Source organism: Heterocephalus glaber, unplaced genomic scaffold, assembly GCF_053883595.1.
Source record: "Heterocephalus glaber isolate CG9 unplaced genomic scaffold, H.glaber_assembly_v1.0 deba00001442, whole genome shotgun sequence".
Classification (NCBI taxonomy): Eukaryota; Metazoa; Chordata; class Mammalia; order Rodentia; family Bathyergidae; genus Heterocephalus; species Heterocephalus glaber.
This window is the reverse complement of record NW_028258296.1, coordinates 26,975,839-26,995,574: the sequence shown is the minus strand read 5'-3', so window position 1 is coordinate 26,995,574 and position 19,736 is coordinate 26,975,839. Positions and strand designations below refer to the sequence as shown.

General features: G+C 36.2%; 1 protein-coding gene across 3 annotated transcripts in view; it reads right to left on the bottom strand.

Moving 5' to 3' along the window:
- The window catches only part of Brdt (bromodomain testis associated), a 68,920-nt gene that overhangs the window by 31,932 nt on the left and 17,252 nt on the right, over positions 1 to 19,736 (bottom strand). For 2 of the 3 annotated variants that reach the window (XM_021255387.2, XM_004841280.3), the window contains exons 5-10: positions 12,609 to 12,746; positions 10,672 to 10,783; positions 7,196 to 7,368; positions 5,665 to 6,018; positions 1,691 to 1,819; positions 949 to 1,137 (exon numbers count right to left, since the gene is read on the bottom strand). In XM_021255387.2, the coding sequence (XP_021111046.1) occupies positions 949 to 1,137; positions 1,691 to 1,819; positions 5,665 to 6,018; positions 7,196 to 7,368; positions 10,672 to 10,783; positions 12,609 to 12,746 (1,095 nt within the window). Of the gene's footprint in view, positions 1 to 948; positions 1,138 to 1,690; positions 1,820 to 5,664; positions 6,019 to 7,195; positions 7,369 to 10,671; positions 10,784 to 12,608; positions 12,747 to 13,545; positions 13,631 to 19,736 lie in introns of all 3 variants that reach the window. The other variant, XM_087213105.1, reaches the window with a different exon arrangement.

The window sequence follows — 19,736 nt, the reverse complement described above, 5'->3', positions numbered from 1 at the left end:
TTTTGAAGGGTGTACATTAAACTTACAATACTATAATGTGTTCAAGCTAACACAGACCATGAGAGCTAGGAGTATTGTTCAATGGTAGAGAGCTGCCCAGCAAATGTGAGGCTTTAGTTTGATTCCTATCACTGCAAAAATGAATTAGAAAAATAAATAAAAATAGACCAAGAATAATTAGCATTTCCAGGCCACCTTAAGTTGTTTAAACATTAACTTTTCAGACCTGAGCTCAGAGCAGGTTAACATTCTATCACAAAAAATAGCAAATGTTAAATAGGATCTCATCCACAACATATCTCTGATTATGTCATAAATCACTTCAGTAAGAATCAACCACTCATTGTGAGTAGGAATATAAATAACACAATTATATTTAAAAACAGAATTTTAAAGGGGATTTAGCTCAGTGGTTCTGCGGCCTGCCTCGCAAGCATAAGGTCCTGAGTTCGATCCCCAGTACCAAAGGAAAAAAACAAAACAAACAAACAAACCCCCAGGATTTTATTAGTATATAGAAATTTGAGTATGAAAGACTAATTACACATGACAAAATATGCAATAAGTAAATAAAATTGCATTTGCTAAATGGTCTAATTACAGTAGCCTTAAATCTATAAAGAAGGCAGGGATGTAGCTCAGTGGCAGAGCATTTGTCTACCACGTGTGAAGCCCTTGGTTTGATCCACGCTAATATACACACACAAAGTAAGTTTTGTATAAGGGCACACAATTATAATTCTAGTTACTCTTTGAAAGTTCAAGGCCAGCCTGAGTAACACAGAGATCCTGTCTCAAAATTAAAAAATAAGGGCTGGGGATGTAGCTCAGTGCTCCCTAGGTTTAATCCTTAGTACCAACAAACAAACAAATGAAAAGCCTACAAGAATTTCAATAGATGAGCTTGTAGAAATATCATCAAAATCTGTATTAGTAACAATAAACTACCTGCTCCTGAAGCTTTGCAAGACATTTAACTTGTTCATCTTCAGAATCATCAGAAGAGTTATCTTCAGAGGAAGCTTCACTACTGCTTTCTCTACTAAGGGTTTTTGTAGTACCTGTTGTGATGTTACATACAGGAGTGCTCTCGATAGGTTCATCAGAGATTTTGGCAAAATGCACTTCAAAAACATCCTATGATGGAAAATTAGACTGTTAAAAGTATTCTGCATTTATAATTTAAGGCAGCAATAACACCTTTTAACAGAAAGAATTTCATTGTTGTATTTTGACCAGAATTCTTGTTAAAGACATACCAAGGTCATAAGTTTCTCTGCATGCCAACTTTGGCAATTTCTCTCCATTTTTCTAAACAAGACAATCTCAAGTTATATAGAGGATCTTCTTTTAAGAACTCTATAGTTGGTGCATAGTATTACCTTCAGACTCAGACATCCTTGGACCTTCTCTTGAATGGGACCTTCTCTAATCAACCCCATCTCATATCTACAGCCCTCTCTTCACATTATTTCTCATTTCTTCTGTATCACAGATAGGTTCATTAAAAGATTTGGTACTACAGGATGAAATAACTCAAGACAAACCCAGAGTTTTAAAAGTGTAACTTATAAATTATTCTACACTATTTAAATTATTCTGTACTATTATTCTTTATCTCTTATAGTTCTAAAAATTTTCAACTATGTTCAGAGGAAAAAGCACATTTAAAGCATAAGTGAAAACTCACCTGAAGAGTCTTAGCCATTGCCACTATGTCATGATCTGGAGAATTGTATTTGTAGCAATTCATGAACATTAATCTAACATCTGCAGCAAATTCATATGCATCTTTATATTCTTGATTGTCCATTTTCTTCTAAATTAAGAAAAATTACAGGATTCACAAACAATACAGTTTAACTCAGTGACTAAGCATCCCTCTTTAAGTGTTTACATTCTGAAAAGATTCAGAAATACAGAAGAATGCAGAAAACAACAAAAACTACCCACTGTATTTGACAACTATTAAAATTATAGTTTCACATTTTTTAGGCTGAAAAAAAATAAAATAAATTTTGACAAGTAGAGATAAAGAAGGAAGGCATTCCAGGCAAAGAAAGGATAAGAATAAAATCAGAAAGACAGGAAAACAGTGCTATCAGATGGTCTTGAGTAGGCAAGTTTGATAATAAGAAAGCAATTAAAAAAAAAAACCTCCTTAAACCAATCTTGATCATCTGAATGAAAGATTTATACTAAAATCTGCTGAGAATGAAAAAATATTAAAAATAGAAGACTAATATGACTGTGGATTACACTTTTAGGCAGTTGCACATAAGATGGATAGCAAAGTGGGAGGTAGAGTAGCTAATTAGGCAGCCATTAGAAGAAGAAAAACTAGCAATACTATAGACTACTGGGAAAAATGTGTACATTAATGGATAATTCACAAACAAATATGAGAGGCCAATAAACAAACACCACACACTATATATATATATATATCTCATTGCAAAGTAAGGAAATACAAAACTGAATCATGAAACACAATCTTCTACCAATCAGATCACTGCCAATTGATAGACTTCAGAGAACTGAATTAAAGTCACCATCTTCTAGTTCTTGGAATCCTGCAATAGCCTCCTAACCAGTCTGTAAACTGCTGCTAGAGAAAACACTACAGAAATCAAATATAAGGTCATAATTCCCATGTTGAATGGCAGCTGTCTTTCTTGAGACTTGTATTTCCTTCCAGTCTCCTCTGTGCCTGCGTTTCCTTTGTATTCCCCATGCATTTCAAATTGGTACAAATATAGTATTCTAAATGTTTTCTTCATCTCATGGCCATTCTACAAGTTGTCTCTCCTGCCTAGAATATTCTTACTAAAGTCCTATTTATCCTTTAAGATTTGGTTCAGGTTTACTTAGGTCAGATAATGCTTCATGACCTCTGAGTCTGAGTTAGTACACAGGGAAAATTAGGAAAGTACTATTTTGAAGACATAGAGGTTAAACATATTTTCAGAACTTGAAGACACAAGTCTTGACTAATGACTAAGTCTTGCTAAGTTCCAGTTAAGATGAATAAAATCAAACGTACAGCTAGAAAGAAAGGAAGACAGGTTACTTATGAAGGGATGACAAACCAAGAGCAGATAACAGCTCTTCAAGAGATGCCAGAATGTTTTCCAAGTGATGAGGGAAAATAACTGTCATTTTAGAATTACCTAGTCAAATAATCACTTGAGAATAAGGGGACACAATAGCATCCAAGAAAATGAAATACCTAGGAATCAACCTAACAAAAGAAATCAAAGACCTCTTCTCTGAAAACTATAGCACTCTGAAAAGAGACATTGAAAATGATATCAGAAAATGGAAAGACACACCCCTTGCTCCTGGGTAGGAAGAATCAATATAGTGAAAATGGCCATACTTCCAAAACTGCTATATAGATTCAATGCAATCCCAATTGAAATTTCAGCAGCATACTTCACGGATCTTGAGAAAACAATCCAAAAATTCATTTGGAACAAGAAGAGACCTCAAACAGCAAAAGCAATTATAGGCAACAGAGACATGGCAGAGGTTATCACAACCCCCAACTTGAAACTATACTACAAAGCTACTATGATAAAAACAGCATGGTACTGGCAAAGAAACAGATCTGAGGACCAGTGGAACAGATTAGATGCAGAAACAAGTCCAGACACACTCAGCCATCTCATCTTCAACAAAGGAGCCAAACACCCTCACTGGAGGAAAGATAGCCTCTTTCAATAAATGGTGCTGGAGAAATTGGGTTTCAACTTGCCAAAGATTAAAACTAGACTTATATCTCTCACCATGCACTAAACTAAAATTGAAATGGATGAAAGATCTAAATATTAAAACAGAAATGCTGACCTGGCTGGAACAGAGGTTAGGTAGAACTCTTGAAGACACTGGTGTAGGAAAAGATCTTATGAGAATAAGGGCAAAGTATAGATATTGCCAGACACAGTAGCACACACTGGTAATCCCAGCTAATCAAGGCTGAGGCAGGAGGATCACAAGTTTGAAGCAGCCTGGGCAACTTAGACATATCTTGTCAAAAGGAAATTCAAAAAAATAAAGGGCTGGGGTGTATAGCCCTTGCCTAACATGTGCAAGGCTCTAGATTCAATCCTCAGTACTGCAAAAAAAAAGTAAAATTAGATTCTGATATGTTAATAAAGATTATGTTGCTGATTAAAAAGAAATAAAATTGTGTTTAAAAGAATCAAATATCTAGACAAAAATAAACAATAGAGAGTACAATGAGTAATTGCTTTGGAGGAGGACTAAGATTCTGAATAATTTTGAAGGTGGTATAGTTTATCTTTTTTTTTTTTGCGGATCAAACTGCTATAGTTTATCCTTTTTTTGCGGGGGGGGTGTGTCAAACTCAGGACCTTGTGCTTGCCAGGGTGCCACTGAGTTACATCACAGCCCTTATCCTTTTAAATAGTTAACCTTAAAATGAATATACATAACATATTGTCCATAAAGTTTTCCAATGATTTAAATCTTCCAGCCAGGTGTGGTGGTACACACCTGTAATCCCAGCACATGGGAGGCTAAGGCAGGAAGATTCCCACGATTTCAAGGCTACTCTGAGCTACACAGTGAATTCAAAGCCCGTGTGAACTACACAGTGAGATTCTGTCTCAAAAAACCAAAAACCAAACCAAAACCAAAACAAACGAAAAAATGTCTAAATTAGCAATAAAGAAAAGTTTACCAATCCAAGAGAAGACATCCTCCAAACAATGGACAGGAATAAAGTTATAAACTGCATAAATGCCTCACCAAAAATAAAGGATTAAAAAAATTCTAGAAACATGTAATTATTAAAAAAATATTCTTAAAGAAGATGAACATGGTGGTGCATGCCTATAATCCCAGCTACTTCAGAGACTGGAGGAGGAAGATCACAAATATGGACAATTTTGTGAGATTCTGTCTCAAAATAAAAATTACAAAATGGGCTGCAGGTGCAGTTCAGTGATAGAGAAGTACAGGGGCCCTCCATTCAATTCTCAGTACAAAAAAAAAAAAGCAAACTTGAAGAATGTGAAACAAGAAAATGTCCCATTATATAGGAATGAAAATTCAGGGTACAGATTATATTACATATTATAACCCAGATATTATGGTAAAGAAAAATGGGTGTGCCAAGGATGCAGCTCAGTGGCACAGAGCCTGCCTGGCAAGCCCAAGGCCCTGAGTTCAATTCCCAGTACACACACAAAAAGAATAGGTATGTTCACATGAGAATGAAAAAGTGTATTTTAAATTGTTCCAATGATTTGCTTCAGATGATATGTTCTGTTAAAATTTTCTTCAGCTTTTTCTGGGTTTTGCAATGATGAATTTCTTTCTTTCTTTTTTGGAGACAAATTCTAGATATGTTGCCCAGGCTGGCATCAAACTCCTGGGCTCAAGTGATCCTTGTGTTTCAGCCTCTAGAGAAGCTGGGATTATAGGCATGCACCACCTTGTGCAGCTGGATGAGTTATTTTTATATCAAGAAAAGAAGTGAGCTGTGGATGAAATCTCAGAACTTGGGAGGCTGAACCAGAGGCTTGAGAGTTTGAGGCCAGCCTGGGCTACATAGCAAGAACCTATCTCTTAAAAAACAAAACAAAAGTTATCCCCCTCAAACAGAAAAGAAGTTCTTCCTATTAAAGTAATATTTACCTTAATAGTCCCAAGATCCATTGGATTTTTGACAATGTCATAGTAGTTATGTAGACCCAAAGCATTAACATCAACAGGACTATGAAAAGGCCATGCATATGAAAAATGTTTCTTGGAAAGCATTTCTTTAAGAATTTCATTACAGTGCTTTAGTTGTTCAGTTATTTTAATTCTCTTTCCAACTTTACAATGTTGCTGTGAATCTGATAAAACATTTTTCAGCTCGTTTTCTTTTATTGCTGGCATTCTGGCTGGTTTTTTTCCCACAGGTGGTGCAGAAGATTCATTACTTGCTTTAACTACAGAAGTTGTAGGAGTTGTTGTATCTGCTTTTCTCTTCACACCCCTGGTAACCTTAAAGTAAAACAATTCAACAACAAAAAGTTATACTTCAACAAAAGCTATACTTGGGCCAGGGATTTAGCTCAGTAGTTCTGCCACCTGCTTTGCAAGCCAAGGTCCCAAGTTCGATCCCTGGTACCACACCAAAAAATAAATAAATAAAATTAAACCATAAAGTACCATTTTTTAAAAAAGCTATACTTAAAGAGATATTTATCAGTTAAGGAAAAAGGAGGCTGGGTATGGCAGTGCACCCTTGTGATCTCAGTACTCTAGAGGCTGAGGAAGGGGCTCATTATGAGTTCAAGGGCAGCCTTAACTACAAAACAGGACACTGTCTCAAAAAAATGAAACAAAACAAAAAATGAATAAAAAGAAAAAGGCAATAGAGATAATTTACACATACTATTGTCAATCCATGAATTAAATCTTAGCAAAGACTAATTTCTATTTTATAGGCAAAATAAACAGCACTAACAATTTCTTCCCACATTCCAAAAAATTATCTTGTAAAAATTATTAAGACAATAAAGACAGAAAATCAAAGTCATAGTTGTACAAAAAGGTTTCTGAATATCTGAAATAAGCAAGGGTATACATTTTAAAAATAAAATTATATGAATGGACAACTTTTGATCTTAATATTATCAAGATACTAAAGTTTAAACTCTATCAAATAAATCTCTAAAATTTGATTAGCATTCTAGTTCTCTGTTCACAAAATGCACAGAAAGGCAGAAATAGTATGACCAAATTCTTGTATGCTGAAGACTAATTTTCATATCAACTTAAATAAAAGTAAAAGCCAGGCAGAGTGGTACATGCCTGTAACCCCAGTATTCTGGGAGGTTGAGGCAGGAGGACTGCAATTTTGAGCCGAGCCTATGCTACTTAGTAACTTAGTGAGCCCTTTTTTTGTTTTGTTTTGTTTTGTTTTATTTTATTTTAAGAAAAAGGACTGGAGCTGTTCAAACCCAAATACTCCTAAAAAACCCAATAAACAGGTCCGGGGATTTAGCTCGGTGGTACCACCTCATAAGTGCAAGGTCCTAAGTTTGATTCCCGGTACCAAAACAACAAACAAACAAACCAAAAACCAAAAACCAAAAACCAAAAGAAAGCACCAATATTCTAGGTTACATTGAAAATATTTCAAGAACTACTGATTTAAAAACTGTAATAAACTTACCTGGACCACAGTTTGTGAGCTAGACTCCAGTAGAGCTCCTTGTGCCATGTTTAAGGGAAACACAGATGTCTCAGGAAGTACAGAGGGACTCTCTTCCTGCTTAAATACCATTTCCATTGCTTTAGGGGGTGGCTTTTCTTTAACAGAAGAAACTGATATATTCTGTTGAGTGCCTAGTGAAAGATGAACAAAGTCAAATATCTGAGTAAGCATAAAACACCATTCTCTCTTACATTCTAATTTAGTTCTGCTTTTTAGCAAAGTAGTTATTTATATAAGTACTTATTCTAAATATAAGTATACTTATATTTAGAATAAGTACTTATAAAGCAAACACACTCCCATTTTTGAAATTCTCCCATATATACTGTTGCTGATATTATTAGATCGATTTTAATGGATTTGAACCACAATCTGAAAAGATATAGTCCCAAATGCTGAAATATTGGAAGTTCAAAATCCTGCAAGTCTAAATTCCAAAACACTGAAATTCTAAAAATATAATTCTGGAGAAAATAATTTTTTTTTTTTGTACTAGGGATCGAACTCAGGACATCACGCTTGTGAGGCAGGCAGCGGCACCACTGAGCTAAATCCCCGGCCCTAGAGAAAATAATTTTAAAAATATTTATGTATTTTCTGGTACTGGGGGTTGAACCTAGGGGCTTGTGCACACTGCAGGTTTTATACTTCAGATATGTTTACATTTTTTAAAAGGGTTTGAAGAAAATAACAACAGCAAAATATTTCACAGGCCATTTTACACAATAAAATAGGCAAAAATAACATTATTTTTTACAAGTACAGACACTTAAGTATACTAAGAAGAGTTGCACAGGTATAACAGTTACAAGCATATGAATTATATTCATGAATAAATCGGTCTAAAAATAAAACTTCATTTCACATCACTTTCCACTCTCGTTTCACTCTGGCCTGTTCTGCTGACTGGCCCTGCCATCCTCAAAGGTGGTGAGCACAGCTAACTATTTGCTCTGTATGGAAGAACACATCCTCATGGCTCAGTCCAACATTTCCTTCCGGCATTTAATCATATGTCACCATCTCAACCACCTTCCCTAAAAATATCCTCTCTCTCTATCTCCACCACTCTCTAGTTCTTTTATGCTGCTTTATTTTTTCCATGCCATTATCACATTTGATACATAAGATACCTGTACACCCCTGGCTCTCTGGTTCTTCCTAAACAAACTCAGGATCTTAATATTTTCAGATAGTGTTGATACTCCTTAATATCTGAGTTCTCACAACTCACTAGAATTTAGGAGTCAAACAGATTCATATAATCTCACATCCTTTTATATACCAACAGTTGCTCTTTGAACTCACGAGCTAAACAGATATTTATAGTGAGGAATACTTACAATTACTTAAGTTCGTCTATCATAGTTTGTATTATGAATGTTCCCTAAAGGGCCATGTGTTGCTTTTGGGAGGTGGTGAAACTTGTAGAACATTAGGTCATTGGGGGTGTGCCCTTGAAGCAGATAGAGACCTGGGCCACTTCCTGTCTCACTATGTCCTGTCCACCACAACGTGAACAGGACTCCTTTGCCATGCACTCCTACCATGATACATTGTGCTGCCACAGGCACAAAGTAATAGGGCCAAGTGGGCTGAAACCTCTGAATCCTTTAGCCAAAGCAAAACAAAAAAACAAAAATTCCCTTCCTCCTTTGAAGTAGATTATCTCGGATATTTTGTCACAGAAATGCACAAAGGTAAGGAATACTTAGGTTTAATGAACAGGGTTGGGGTGTCACTTTCTCTCTCTCTCCTTCTTCCTCTTCTACCTTTCTATCTCTCCCTCCCACTCTATCTGACCCCCCATCCCCTACTTTGAGATAATGCCTCACTAGGTAGCCCAGGCTCCCATCACACTGCCAATCTTCCTGCCTCTGCCTCGTGAGTACCCTAGATTCAATCCCCAATAGCAAACAACAAAAATGTGTTATTAAACACCTTTTTCCAAAAGAACGTTCGAAAATGTTTTACCTTGCTAGAGATAGGAATTTAAGTCAGCAATAATCAGCACTTTGCATTAACCATTTAAATACAACACTGATCTATGTGTTATTTTAATCCTCATATAGAAGTGCAGAAGATCAGACTCAAGATCAACTTTTTGCAAAGTAAGAATAAAATAAGAACTTAAATAGTCAGTGAATATCTCACTGGATTGATTACAGCAAATTATAATCTATGACCCATCTTAAGGATCTACTAAGAATAAAGAAAAAATATAGCCGGGCTTAGTGGCACACACCTGTAATCCCAGCAATTGGGAGCCTGAGGCAGGAGGATCACAGGGAGTTTGAGGCCAGCCTGGGCTACACAGTGAGTTCAGGGCCAGCCTGAGCTACAAAGGGAGACCCTGCCTCAACAAACAAACAAACAAACTACACACACACACACACACACACACACAGAACTATCAATAAAAACAATATCATTAACTCACCAAAAGCCTATTTCCCAGGCTCTTAGCCATATACTGAACAATTACAACCATGAAAAAGAAATATTTTTCTGATGTTTTAGATGAGGAAACTAATATAGAATGATTAAAGAACTTAACCAAGATTATGTAGCTTTTTAATGATCCAAACATGAACTGACATTTGATCTATAATATTTTTGGTTAGCCTCTGCAATAAATCTATATGCATATTTAAAGCTCTCTCTCCATATATTTTTTTATGATCCTGGGGATTAGACCTAAGCCTTCATCCCGAGCCAGATGAAAATTTATTTTTTTAAATTTTGAGATAGGCTTTTGCCAAATCACTAAGTTTCTTAGGCTAGGCTCAAGCCTGTGGTTCTCCTACCTCAGTCTCCCAGAGTCCTAGGATTATAGGTGTGTGCCTCCATGCCTAGCATAACTCCATGTTTAGGTTGGTTTTTTTACATTCCAGGAATAAAACTTAGGGCCTTGCAGGTGTGGCACCACTGAGCTACATCCCTGGCCCCCATAAGTCCATATTAAAATAATATGATGATTATCTGCAAATATGTTCTCTAAAACTTTTTTAAAGTTATAAGCAAAATTAGAAAGACAATGTTCAGACTCAACAGCAACATTTCATTCATAGCTATGAAATCTATTGGCAATGAGCACCTTCTTATCAGTACAGTACATAGTTACAAGCTATACTGAAAATAGTAATAATAATATGATTTATTGGATGCCTATTCGATGAATATCACTAAGCAACAGGAAACCTGGCTGTAACCCCATTATCAATGCAATCTTCCCTCTTCTTGCATGATAACCATCCTAGTGATTAAGGTTTGGCAGACTAAAAGAACATCTGTACCAATATAATAGGATGTAGAAGAACTTCTGGATGTCTACCTCCCCTGAAGGATTTTATGTTCATATACACAAGAGAGACTGAAAGAAAGAGAGATCAGGCAGACAGATGACATAAATGATTTAACTCTTCTTGGCTTACCTTTCTTTACTCTTTCTTTAATCACAACTTGCTCTTCTTGTGGCATCTGAGATAATTTCTGCATAAACAACTTCTCTAGAGCTTGTGCCATAAGAACAACGTCATCTCCAGGCTAGAAAATGGATTAAATATATCATAAAGATATATAACATGACCACTGTATCAAAGTTTTTAAAATTCAGGCTAACTTATAGAAGGCAGTGATACAGTACTCCTAGTTGTTATTTCTTCTAAATTAGAAGTTTAGAAAATAGTGAACATTAAATTCTAACATTCTACCCCTTCAACTTCTAAAAAGGACCAGAATGCCTGAGCACCAGAAGTATAATTCAACCAATCCTATTACTACAACAAAGTAATACAAATAAGAATTTCTATTCCTCAATAGGTTAAAACAAAATGTATTTATTTCTGGGCAAAGTACTTTACTGTTTGACTAGAAGCAATTACTACATTTTAAGTTTTAAATTTGTTAAATGAATTCAGTGCTGATTCAATTTTAAAATCTTAACTATCTGATTAGAAGCTTTCTTATGCTTTATTTCACTGCTGAGAAAAAAATAAGTAATTAAAAAGTAACAGCCTAAACTGAGAACATTTATTTCTAAGTTAGGCAGCTAAGTAAAACTAGGGAACTTTGTTTTAAAGTATTAAATGTAAAGAACACTTTAGAATTGCTTTTAAATTAAGATAAAAGTTGAATGGTATTGATAACCATTGATAATGATTTTTTAAAAACACATCAGTTAACAGTTCTAAATCTTTCACACATACAAGGTGGCATTGATAGTAACCTTGGGAACCAAATCAAAACTTCTATTACATTACAGTATCACTAATGAGTGATTTTGTATAAACTAAATACTTATTTAAATGCTTAATTTTTCAAACTTTAATGGGATATGTCTTATAATATTTAGATACCATGAAACAGATCAAAAGGATACGATATTGTGGAAAACAGGAATATTGTATGGAAGGAAAACTAAATAAATAAATCCAGTTTCACAGATGAGAACAAATGTGAAGAGTAAGTTCAAAATGTTCACATGAGGTATGCTTGAAAAATGTTTAAATTTTTTAAAAAGTATCACAGTACAAGATACACTGCCATTAAACCCTCCTCATTTGGAACACACTTATGCCATCATTCTTGTCACTTTCTGAAGCAGTTCTGGAAGTCCTCTTTTGTAAGTATCTTTAACTGTGCTGTCATGGCTGCCTCTGTCTTCTGGCTTGATTCAGAACATTTGCCTTCCATGGTCATTTTGACTGTGGGGAAGACTCAGAAGTTCCATGGTGCTAGATCCAGTGAATAGGTAAATAACATGGCAGAGAACACATAGAAAATATTTTTATGAGCCTACCTTCCTGTCGGATGGCACTTGGCAGTGGCACTCACTGTATTTTTTATGAGACCTTGTAAAAACACTCACAAAAGAAAACTTGCAGAGCTGCTTCACATAGTGGCAAGAACAATGGGATAAGGGTGTTTGAAACAGGGGGAATATTTTGAAGGATATTAATGGCAATGTGTCTTAAAGAACGTGTCTGTTTGGGCACACCAGATCATGCCTATAATCCCAGAATTCAGAAGGCTGAGGCAGGAGGATTGTGAGTTCAAAGCTAGCCTTAACTATTCAGTGAGTTTGAGGCCAACCTGGACTACATAACAAGACTCTATCCAAAAAAAAACCTGTCATTAGTATTTCATTTTTCAAAATATTAAGCCATTACAGCTAGTCAGGTGAAAAGCCATCGAAATAGACTGAACAAATGTTGATATGTAAAAATTATGGAAACCAGTGAAAAACATTATCCTTAAATATATGTACAGTGGTCCAAATCAAAACTTAAATTTTGACATAAGTATACTTACTTATACGTATCTCTCCTATATGTAAAAGCAAAGAATTAGCCGCATAAGACTTACATACCTTGTTGTATAAATAACAATTTGAGAACATTACATTGAAGTCTTCTATACACTCTGAAGCCGTCCCATAATATTTATTCTCCAATCGCTTCTTAATTGTATTTAAATCCATTGGGTTTTTTATAATGGTATAATAATCCTATGGATTTGAAGATATTCTAAGTGTTAATAAGAATGAATTCACTACAAGTATTGGCGCACAAAGAAATTTCATAACTATACACCTGTGACTCGACAGAGCAACTGATCACCTTTCAAAAGCTATAATGTGGAAGCCAGAACATTTAGTAATTAAAAGCAAAACTGGCTGGGCATGGTTGCCCACATCTCATCTGTAACCCTAACACTCGGGAGGGCTGAGGCAGGAGGATCCCAAGTTTGAGGCCAGTCTGGACTGCCGAGAGAGACCCTGTCTCAAAAGACCAAAACCCAAACTGGCTGTCACAGTATTATTTTTCAGAGGAAAGAAAAAGCCAATAAAAATTAATAAAGACAAAACTTTAAAGAGAATTATCCTTGAAAAATAAAAATGGAAGGGTATCATGAAAAACAAAACCAAACCAAAAAACACCTAACACAAACAAAACCCAAAACCAAAAAACAATCAGCATGTATGGAATCTGACAGATTCAAAGTAAAATCCCAGCTCCACAACTAACAAGTCACATTACAAGTTATTCAACCATTCTGTTACTCGATGTCCACAAACTAGTAACAAGACCTAAACGTGAATTCTTTATGTGATATAAGTAAGTCTGCTAGGAAGTGTTAAAAGAAACTTCTTAGAGGCAACATTCATGACTACCCTTCATTGAAAGGTCAAGGGATACATCTGTAACAAGAAAACATGTATGATTTATCTTACACTGTTAAAATAAGAGTGTCGATGCCCCCCAAAATGAGCTTTTTTTCAGGGGTGGGGTGGGGTAGATACTCACTGTTGTATTCTTTAATAGTGCTGAATAAATCACGTGTTCATTAAAAAACTTTATGCTCTTCCTTTAAGCAGCCTGAGGTGGTGACCTGTGAAAATGGTTCACTACTTTCTTGACCCAGAAAACTCCACAAAATAATGCAAATACAGGTTCAAATCTTCATGTTCACTTTAAGAAGACCTGTAAAACTGCCCAAGCCATGAAGGATATGCATATACAAAAGGCCACCAAGTATCTAAGAGATATCCCTTTGACTAGTGGAGAAATACATGTTTAACTATCATAGCAGACTAGAGACAGCAGCACCCATAGGGACACTCACCAAGTTCACTAGGTATACAGCTTTGGGGATGAATGGGAGCCCAGCCACAGGAAGGCAATTTGAAGGAAGAAGGATAAGAAGAAGGGCCAATGCTGGATTTCTGAGGTTTCTCATAACCCACATTTGGAGGACATATCATCTTGGGGAAACATGAAAATTTCTCTGAGGGAAGAAGGAAGTGTAGTGGCTGCCAACAGATGCTCACCAGGCCCAGCTCTTCTCCTGCTGGGACTTGGGACCAGTGAATGAGGTATTTATTGGGGAAGACTTCCCCGGACTAGAGCAAAGTGGAGAGCACAAACAGGAGAGTCACTCAGAGGGCAGTGGTGGGTATACGATCAGTGAACCCAGAGACAAAGACAGGTAGAACGCAGGGTCCTAGCTAAGGGCCTAGGACTACACACAATGGAACCCATGAGGCAGTGAGAAATGCAGGGGCTTGCAATGGGTAGGCTCTGTGAGGACCAGGGGAAGAGAAGATGCTGGAGTGACACCAGTAGGGGCTTTTGGGGCTCTTCCCACTTCCTAGTTCTCAAAATCCACTGAAATTGTGTACTGGAGAAAGACTGATGAGAAGCTGAATAGCTGGGGCACACAAAAAAACACTCTGGATCAACACCTGCTGTGGCTCTTTCCTGCAAGTTCTTAGAAGCCACTGAAATTGTGAGAGAGAAAATCAGCAAGCAGGAATACTGAAGTGATACCCAAGCACAAAGTGCAGAGAAAAGCCATGAGAATGGTATCCTGGGGTGAAGGTGCTGCTTCTTGCCTATATCCTGGAAAATACCAAAGTTGAGACCAGATAAGGGTTCTGGCAGAGCAGAGGCACAGCTACAATGTGAGAGTGCTGTAGTCTGAGAGGTGAATGGTGCAAAGCAAATAGCAGAGCCTGTGATAGGAGCATGGTTTAGGAACCAAAGGCTATCACAAAACAGAAGCAGGGGCATGAGTACCCTGTCAGCATCCTGAGAACACCAGAGGCTCCTAAGCACAAAAGACTAAAGACAACAGCACAGACAAGCTGATTTAAAACTTTTACTCTAACCAAAGACTCGGGATAATTCTCTTTTTTTGGGTTATGCACTATATACTATATATACACTATATGTGTGTGTATTTATTATATGTATGTTTACGCATATATACCATATATGCATGTGTGTATGCTGCATATCGAAGTTTTGTGCATTTGCTTTTATAACGTTTCTTTTTTTTTAGTCACTTATGTCCACATCAGCAGTTGTTTCTTGGTGATATCTAATTGCTTGACTGTCTATTCAACAGGATACAAGTTCCTTATGTCTTCTTTAACCTTGTAATTATCTTTTTCTTATCTTTTCCTCTTTTATACATATAATATTAGGATTAATCCAAATGTCAGCAAGGTTTAATTATTTCTAACATATTATGCTTTATTATTTTCCCTGTCTTTTCCTGGGATAGCAAAATAGTACAGATCTCCTAAAACAAGATCTTAATAATTGTACTTACTCACTCCATTCAAAACAGTGTTAGGAGTTGAATTTAACATATTATTCAGAACAGATTAGAGGGAAACTCTCACATGGAAACAAACCCACAACCCCACATACATCACAAGAGACAACCACTCACCAAAAAGATATCCACACTACATCTGGAAAAATTCACATTTGTTCTCCAAAATTCTACACAAATAAAACTTTTATAGGCAAAAATATGCCTATAAAAACTCCTAACTCCCCAAACATAATCCTACAGATACTTTAAGTGGATGAAATTCCAAAGAATTAAAAAAAAAATCAACAGGATGATTAAAGAGATCAAGAAGAGACAAAGAAGTAGCTAAATGAATTGATTAATAAGATGATCAACATGCTTAAAGAAAATATAAATAAGAAGCTGAAGGAATTAAGGAAAGACAATGCAGGATATGAAAGATCACTTCAGTAAAGAGTTATAGGTTACAAAAAGCAAACAAGCAGTAATTCTGGAAATGAAAAACTCAAATGAAAGTGTCTGCAGTGGCTGGGCAAGTTGGCACACACTTGTATGTAATCCCAGCACTCTGTGAAGTTAGGGTAGTAAGAACACAAGTTCAAATCCAGAACCCCAAGTTCGACCCTAGTCTGGGCAACTTAGTGACTTACTGAGACCCTGCCTCCCCTCAAAAAAGGTAGAGGGCAGTAGCTCAGTGTAAAGACCATGGGTTCAATCCCACTACTGATGAGAAAAAGTGTCAGCATTAAGCAAGATCAGTCCAAAGAAAATATATCAGCACTTAAAGACAAGATGGATGTAATAGAGTAGTCAGTAATAATGGTAAAACAATAAGAGACAATCAAAAGATTATCTGACAGCTCCTAGACCACTCTACAAGAATAAACTTAAGAATCAAGGGAGGGGTTTAAGTAGAGGATAATGGCATAAAAATTTTATTCACTTAAATTATTGCAGAAAACTTCCCAAATCTAGGGAATGATACAGATATCCAGGTAAAGGATACAAATACACATGACCAGAAAAGAACTTCTCCATAACATATTATGGTCAAGATGCTAGAAACTTAGAAGAGAGAATACTAAGGGCTGTTAATGACAAGTGCCAAATCACAATTCAGAGGAAACTCAAGAGTATGAGATTTTCCAACACAAACCTTGAAAGTCAAGAAAACTTGGAGTGAAGGTTTTCAAGTCCTAAAAGAAAATAATTGCCAATCCAGATTATTATATGCTACAAAGTTATCTTACAAAATGAAAGGAAAAATAAAGACCTTTCATAATACAGATAAACTAAAGAAATTCATGACCAAGCCAGCACTGTAGAAAATACCTAAGGGGATCCTAAACAGAGAAAAGGAAGACAACACCATCAATGAGAACAAGGGAAAGAATAAATCTCACTGGGGAAGTAGTTAAATAAATGGAAAGCAAAGGAACCAAGCACTGGAAAAATTTAATGCCAGGAACCAGTGCATCCTCCTGCCTCAGCCTCCCAAGTGCTGGGGTCACAGGTATGTGCCACCGCACCCGGCTTAGCCCAATACTTTTGATGATCACAGGTGTAAAAATCTTCAATAAGATATGCACAAACAGAATTCAAAAACTAATTAAAAAGATCATACATCATGATCAAGTTGCTTTTCTTGCAAGGATGCAAGGATAGTTCAACATATGTAAATTAATAAATGTAATATACCACATAAATAATATCAAGGATAAAAATCACATGATCTCAATAGATGCAGAAAAACACACCCCTTCATGTAAAAGTCCTGCTGAAAATAGGTATAGAAGGACCTGACCTCAAATTGATAAAAGCCATATGACAGGGTCATAGCCAATATCATACCCAATGAAGAAAAAACTAAAAGGATTTTAAAATTCAGAACAAGACAAGAGTGTCTGTTCTCATCACTCTTGTTCAATATAGTAGTTTAACCAAGGGCAATTAGGCAAGAGAAATAAAAGGGACATGACTAAGAAAGGAAGAAGTCAACATATCCCTATTTGCAGATGATATGATTCTTTTCATAAAAGACACAAAAAGCTCCACAAGAAGACTTCTAGATTTGTGTTATGGCTTATATCTAGAAGTCCCCCTCAAAGCCTCATGCGTTCATAAGTGGGAAGTTTTGAAAGTAGCTGGATTAGGGAGTGTGAATGTGGATCAAAGGTGTGGATAATGGAAGCCCCAACCTGGGTATGGGTGGCACCGATCAATAGGTCTGTAGCCTGGATGGAACATAAAGTGACAGAAAGAAGGCAGGCTTGCTGCTGCACTGTCTCCTGCCTGCTTTTCCATGGACTATTTCTCTTCTGTGATGCCCCCCCTGCCATGCCACCCTGCCTTGAAGCCACCTGCCTGGTTGAAACCTCTACAAACTGTTAGTTGAAATAAACCTTTCCTCCTTTAACTTTGGGTGTCTGGTATTTTTTCTCAGTAAGTAACTAAGACAATCTGACAAATTCAGCAATGTAGCACGATACAAAATAAACACACAAAAACCAAAAGCATTCTTATATACCAATAATGAATCTATCAAGAAAGAAATTAGAAAAACAATTTCATTCACAATGCCTCCAAAAATTTTAAATAGATTGAACATGGCTGAAAAGAGGAAGAGTCATGTTGGACCTACTCAAGAGAAAAATCAACTGAATTTCTGAACTAGAAGACAGGAATGAATGCAGTTCATGACCATGAAAAGAAAGATATCTTAAAAATGGCAAGAGACCATGAAAAATCAATCCAACAATTGCAAGATGATGCAAAGAAGAACAATATACAATTGATTGGGGTCAATGAGAGAGTTGGAGATGCAAATGCCATACAAAGCCTGTTCAAAGAGTAATGGCAGAGAACTTCCCAAACATGAAAAAGAATTTGACACACAAATAAGTGAGGCCTATAGAACTTCAATGAGCCACGACCAAAATAAATCTACACCAAGGAATATAATTATCAAGATCCCAGAAATTCAGCACAAGAAAAGAATAGTAAAAGCTGTTGTTACAAAGGAAAGCCTATCAGAATCACAGCAGACTTCTCAACACAAACCCTCAAGTCAAGGAGAGCTTGGAGTGAAGTATTTCTTTTTTATTTTATGTTATTTTATTTTATTGGTACATTTTAGGCATACAGTATAATGACATTCATCATTGCAAATTTGCACCTTTACATAATCTCTCTTGGTTCTTATTTTTCCCCCTTCCCCTGCTCTCCCTTCAACCTCTCCATCCCTCCCTATTTACAAAGACTTTGTTTCCATTTTTTCATTTTCTCATATTAATTCCATTCCTTTCTTTCCTTTCCCCTACCCCTCCCACTTCCCCTTCCCCCTTGCCCATTTTCTTCCTATTTCACATTATCTATTATACCTTTTAGTCCTTATTTACACTTTCAGTTTCTCACACTAGAGAAACTATTCGGTATTTATACATGTGTGTCCCATGGAGTGAAGTATTTCAAGCCCTAAAAAAAACCCCCCTAGCCCAGACTGATGTATCCTGCAAAACTATCTTTCAAAATTGATGGAGAAATACAATACTTCCATGACAAAGAACACCTAAAGAAATTCATGACCAACAAACCAGCACTTCAAAATGTTCTGAAGGACATTCTAGAAAGAAATAATAAGGACTACAACTCCATGAACACCAAAAGAAAGAAGCCACCAGGGAGGGTAAGCAACTGAACAGAGGGGAAAGACAGGGAACCAACAGCAGGAAAATAATATGACAAGGATAAGCCAATACATTTCAGTTATAACCATCAATGTAAATGGTCTCAATTCACCAATCAAAAGAAACACATTGGCAGAATAGAATAAGAAGTAACATGCAATAATATGCTGCATACAGGAAACACATTTAATTAAAAAAGAAATTCATTCACTGAAAGTCAAAGGATGGAAAACAATACTCTATGTGACAGGAATCCAGAAAAAATCACGGGTAGCTATTCTATTTACAGACACAGTGGATATCAAGCCAAGACTGATTAATAGAGACAAAGAAGGTCACCACATCCTTGTAAAGGGAACAATCCAAGAGGAGGAGATAACAATCATAAATATATATGCACCAAATAGCAACGGACCCAATTATATCAAACAAATATTAACAGAATGAAAAATCAAATAAGCACTAACACAATTGTAATGTGGGTCCTCAATACTCCAGTCACAAATAGATGGATCAGCTGGATTAAAAAATCAACAAATATCAGAACTGAACCAAATTTTTGAACAAATGGACTTAGTAGATATCTACAGAGTGTACCATCCCAAAACAACAGAATACACATGCTTCTTCTCAGCTGCACACAGGATGTTTTCCAAAACAGACTACATACTAGCTCACAGAACATGCTTAAGTAAATGCAAAGGAAT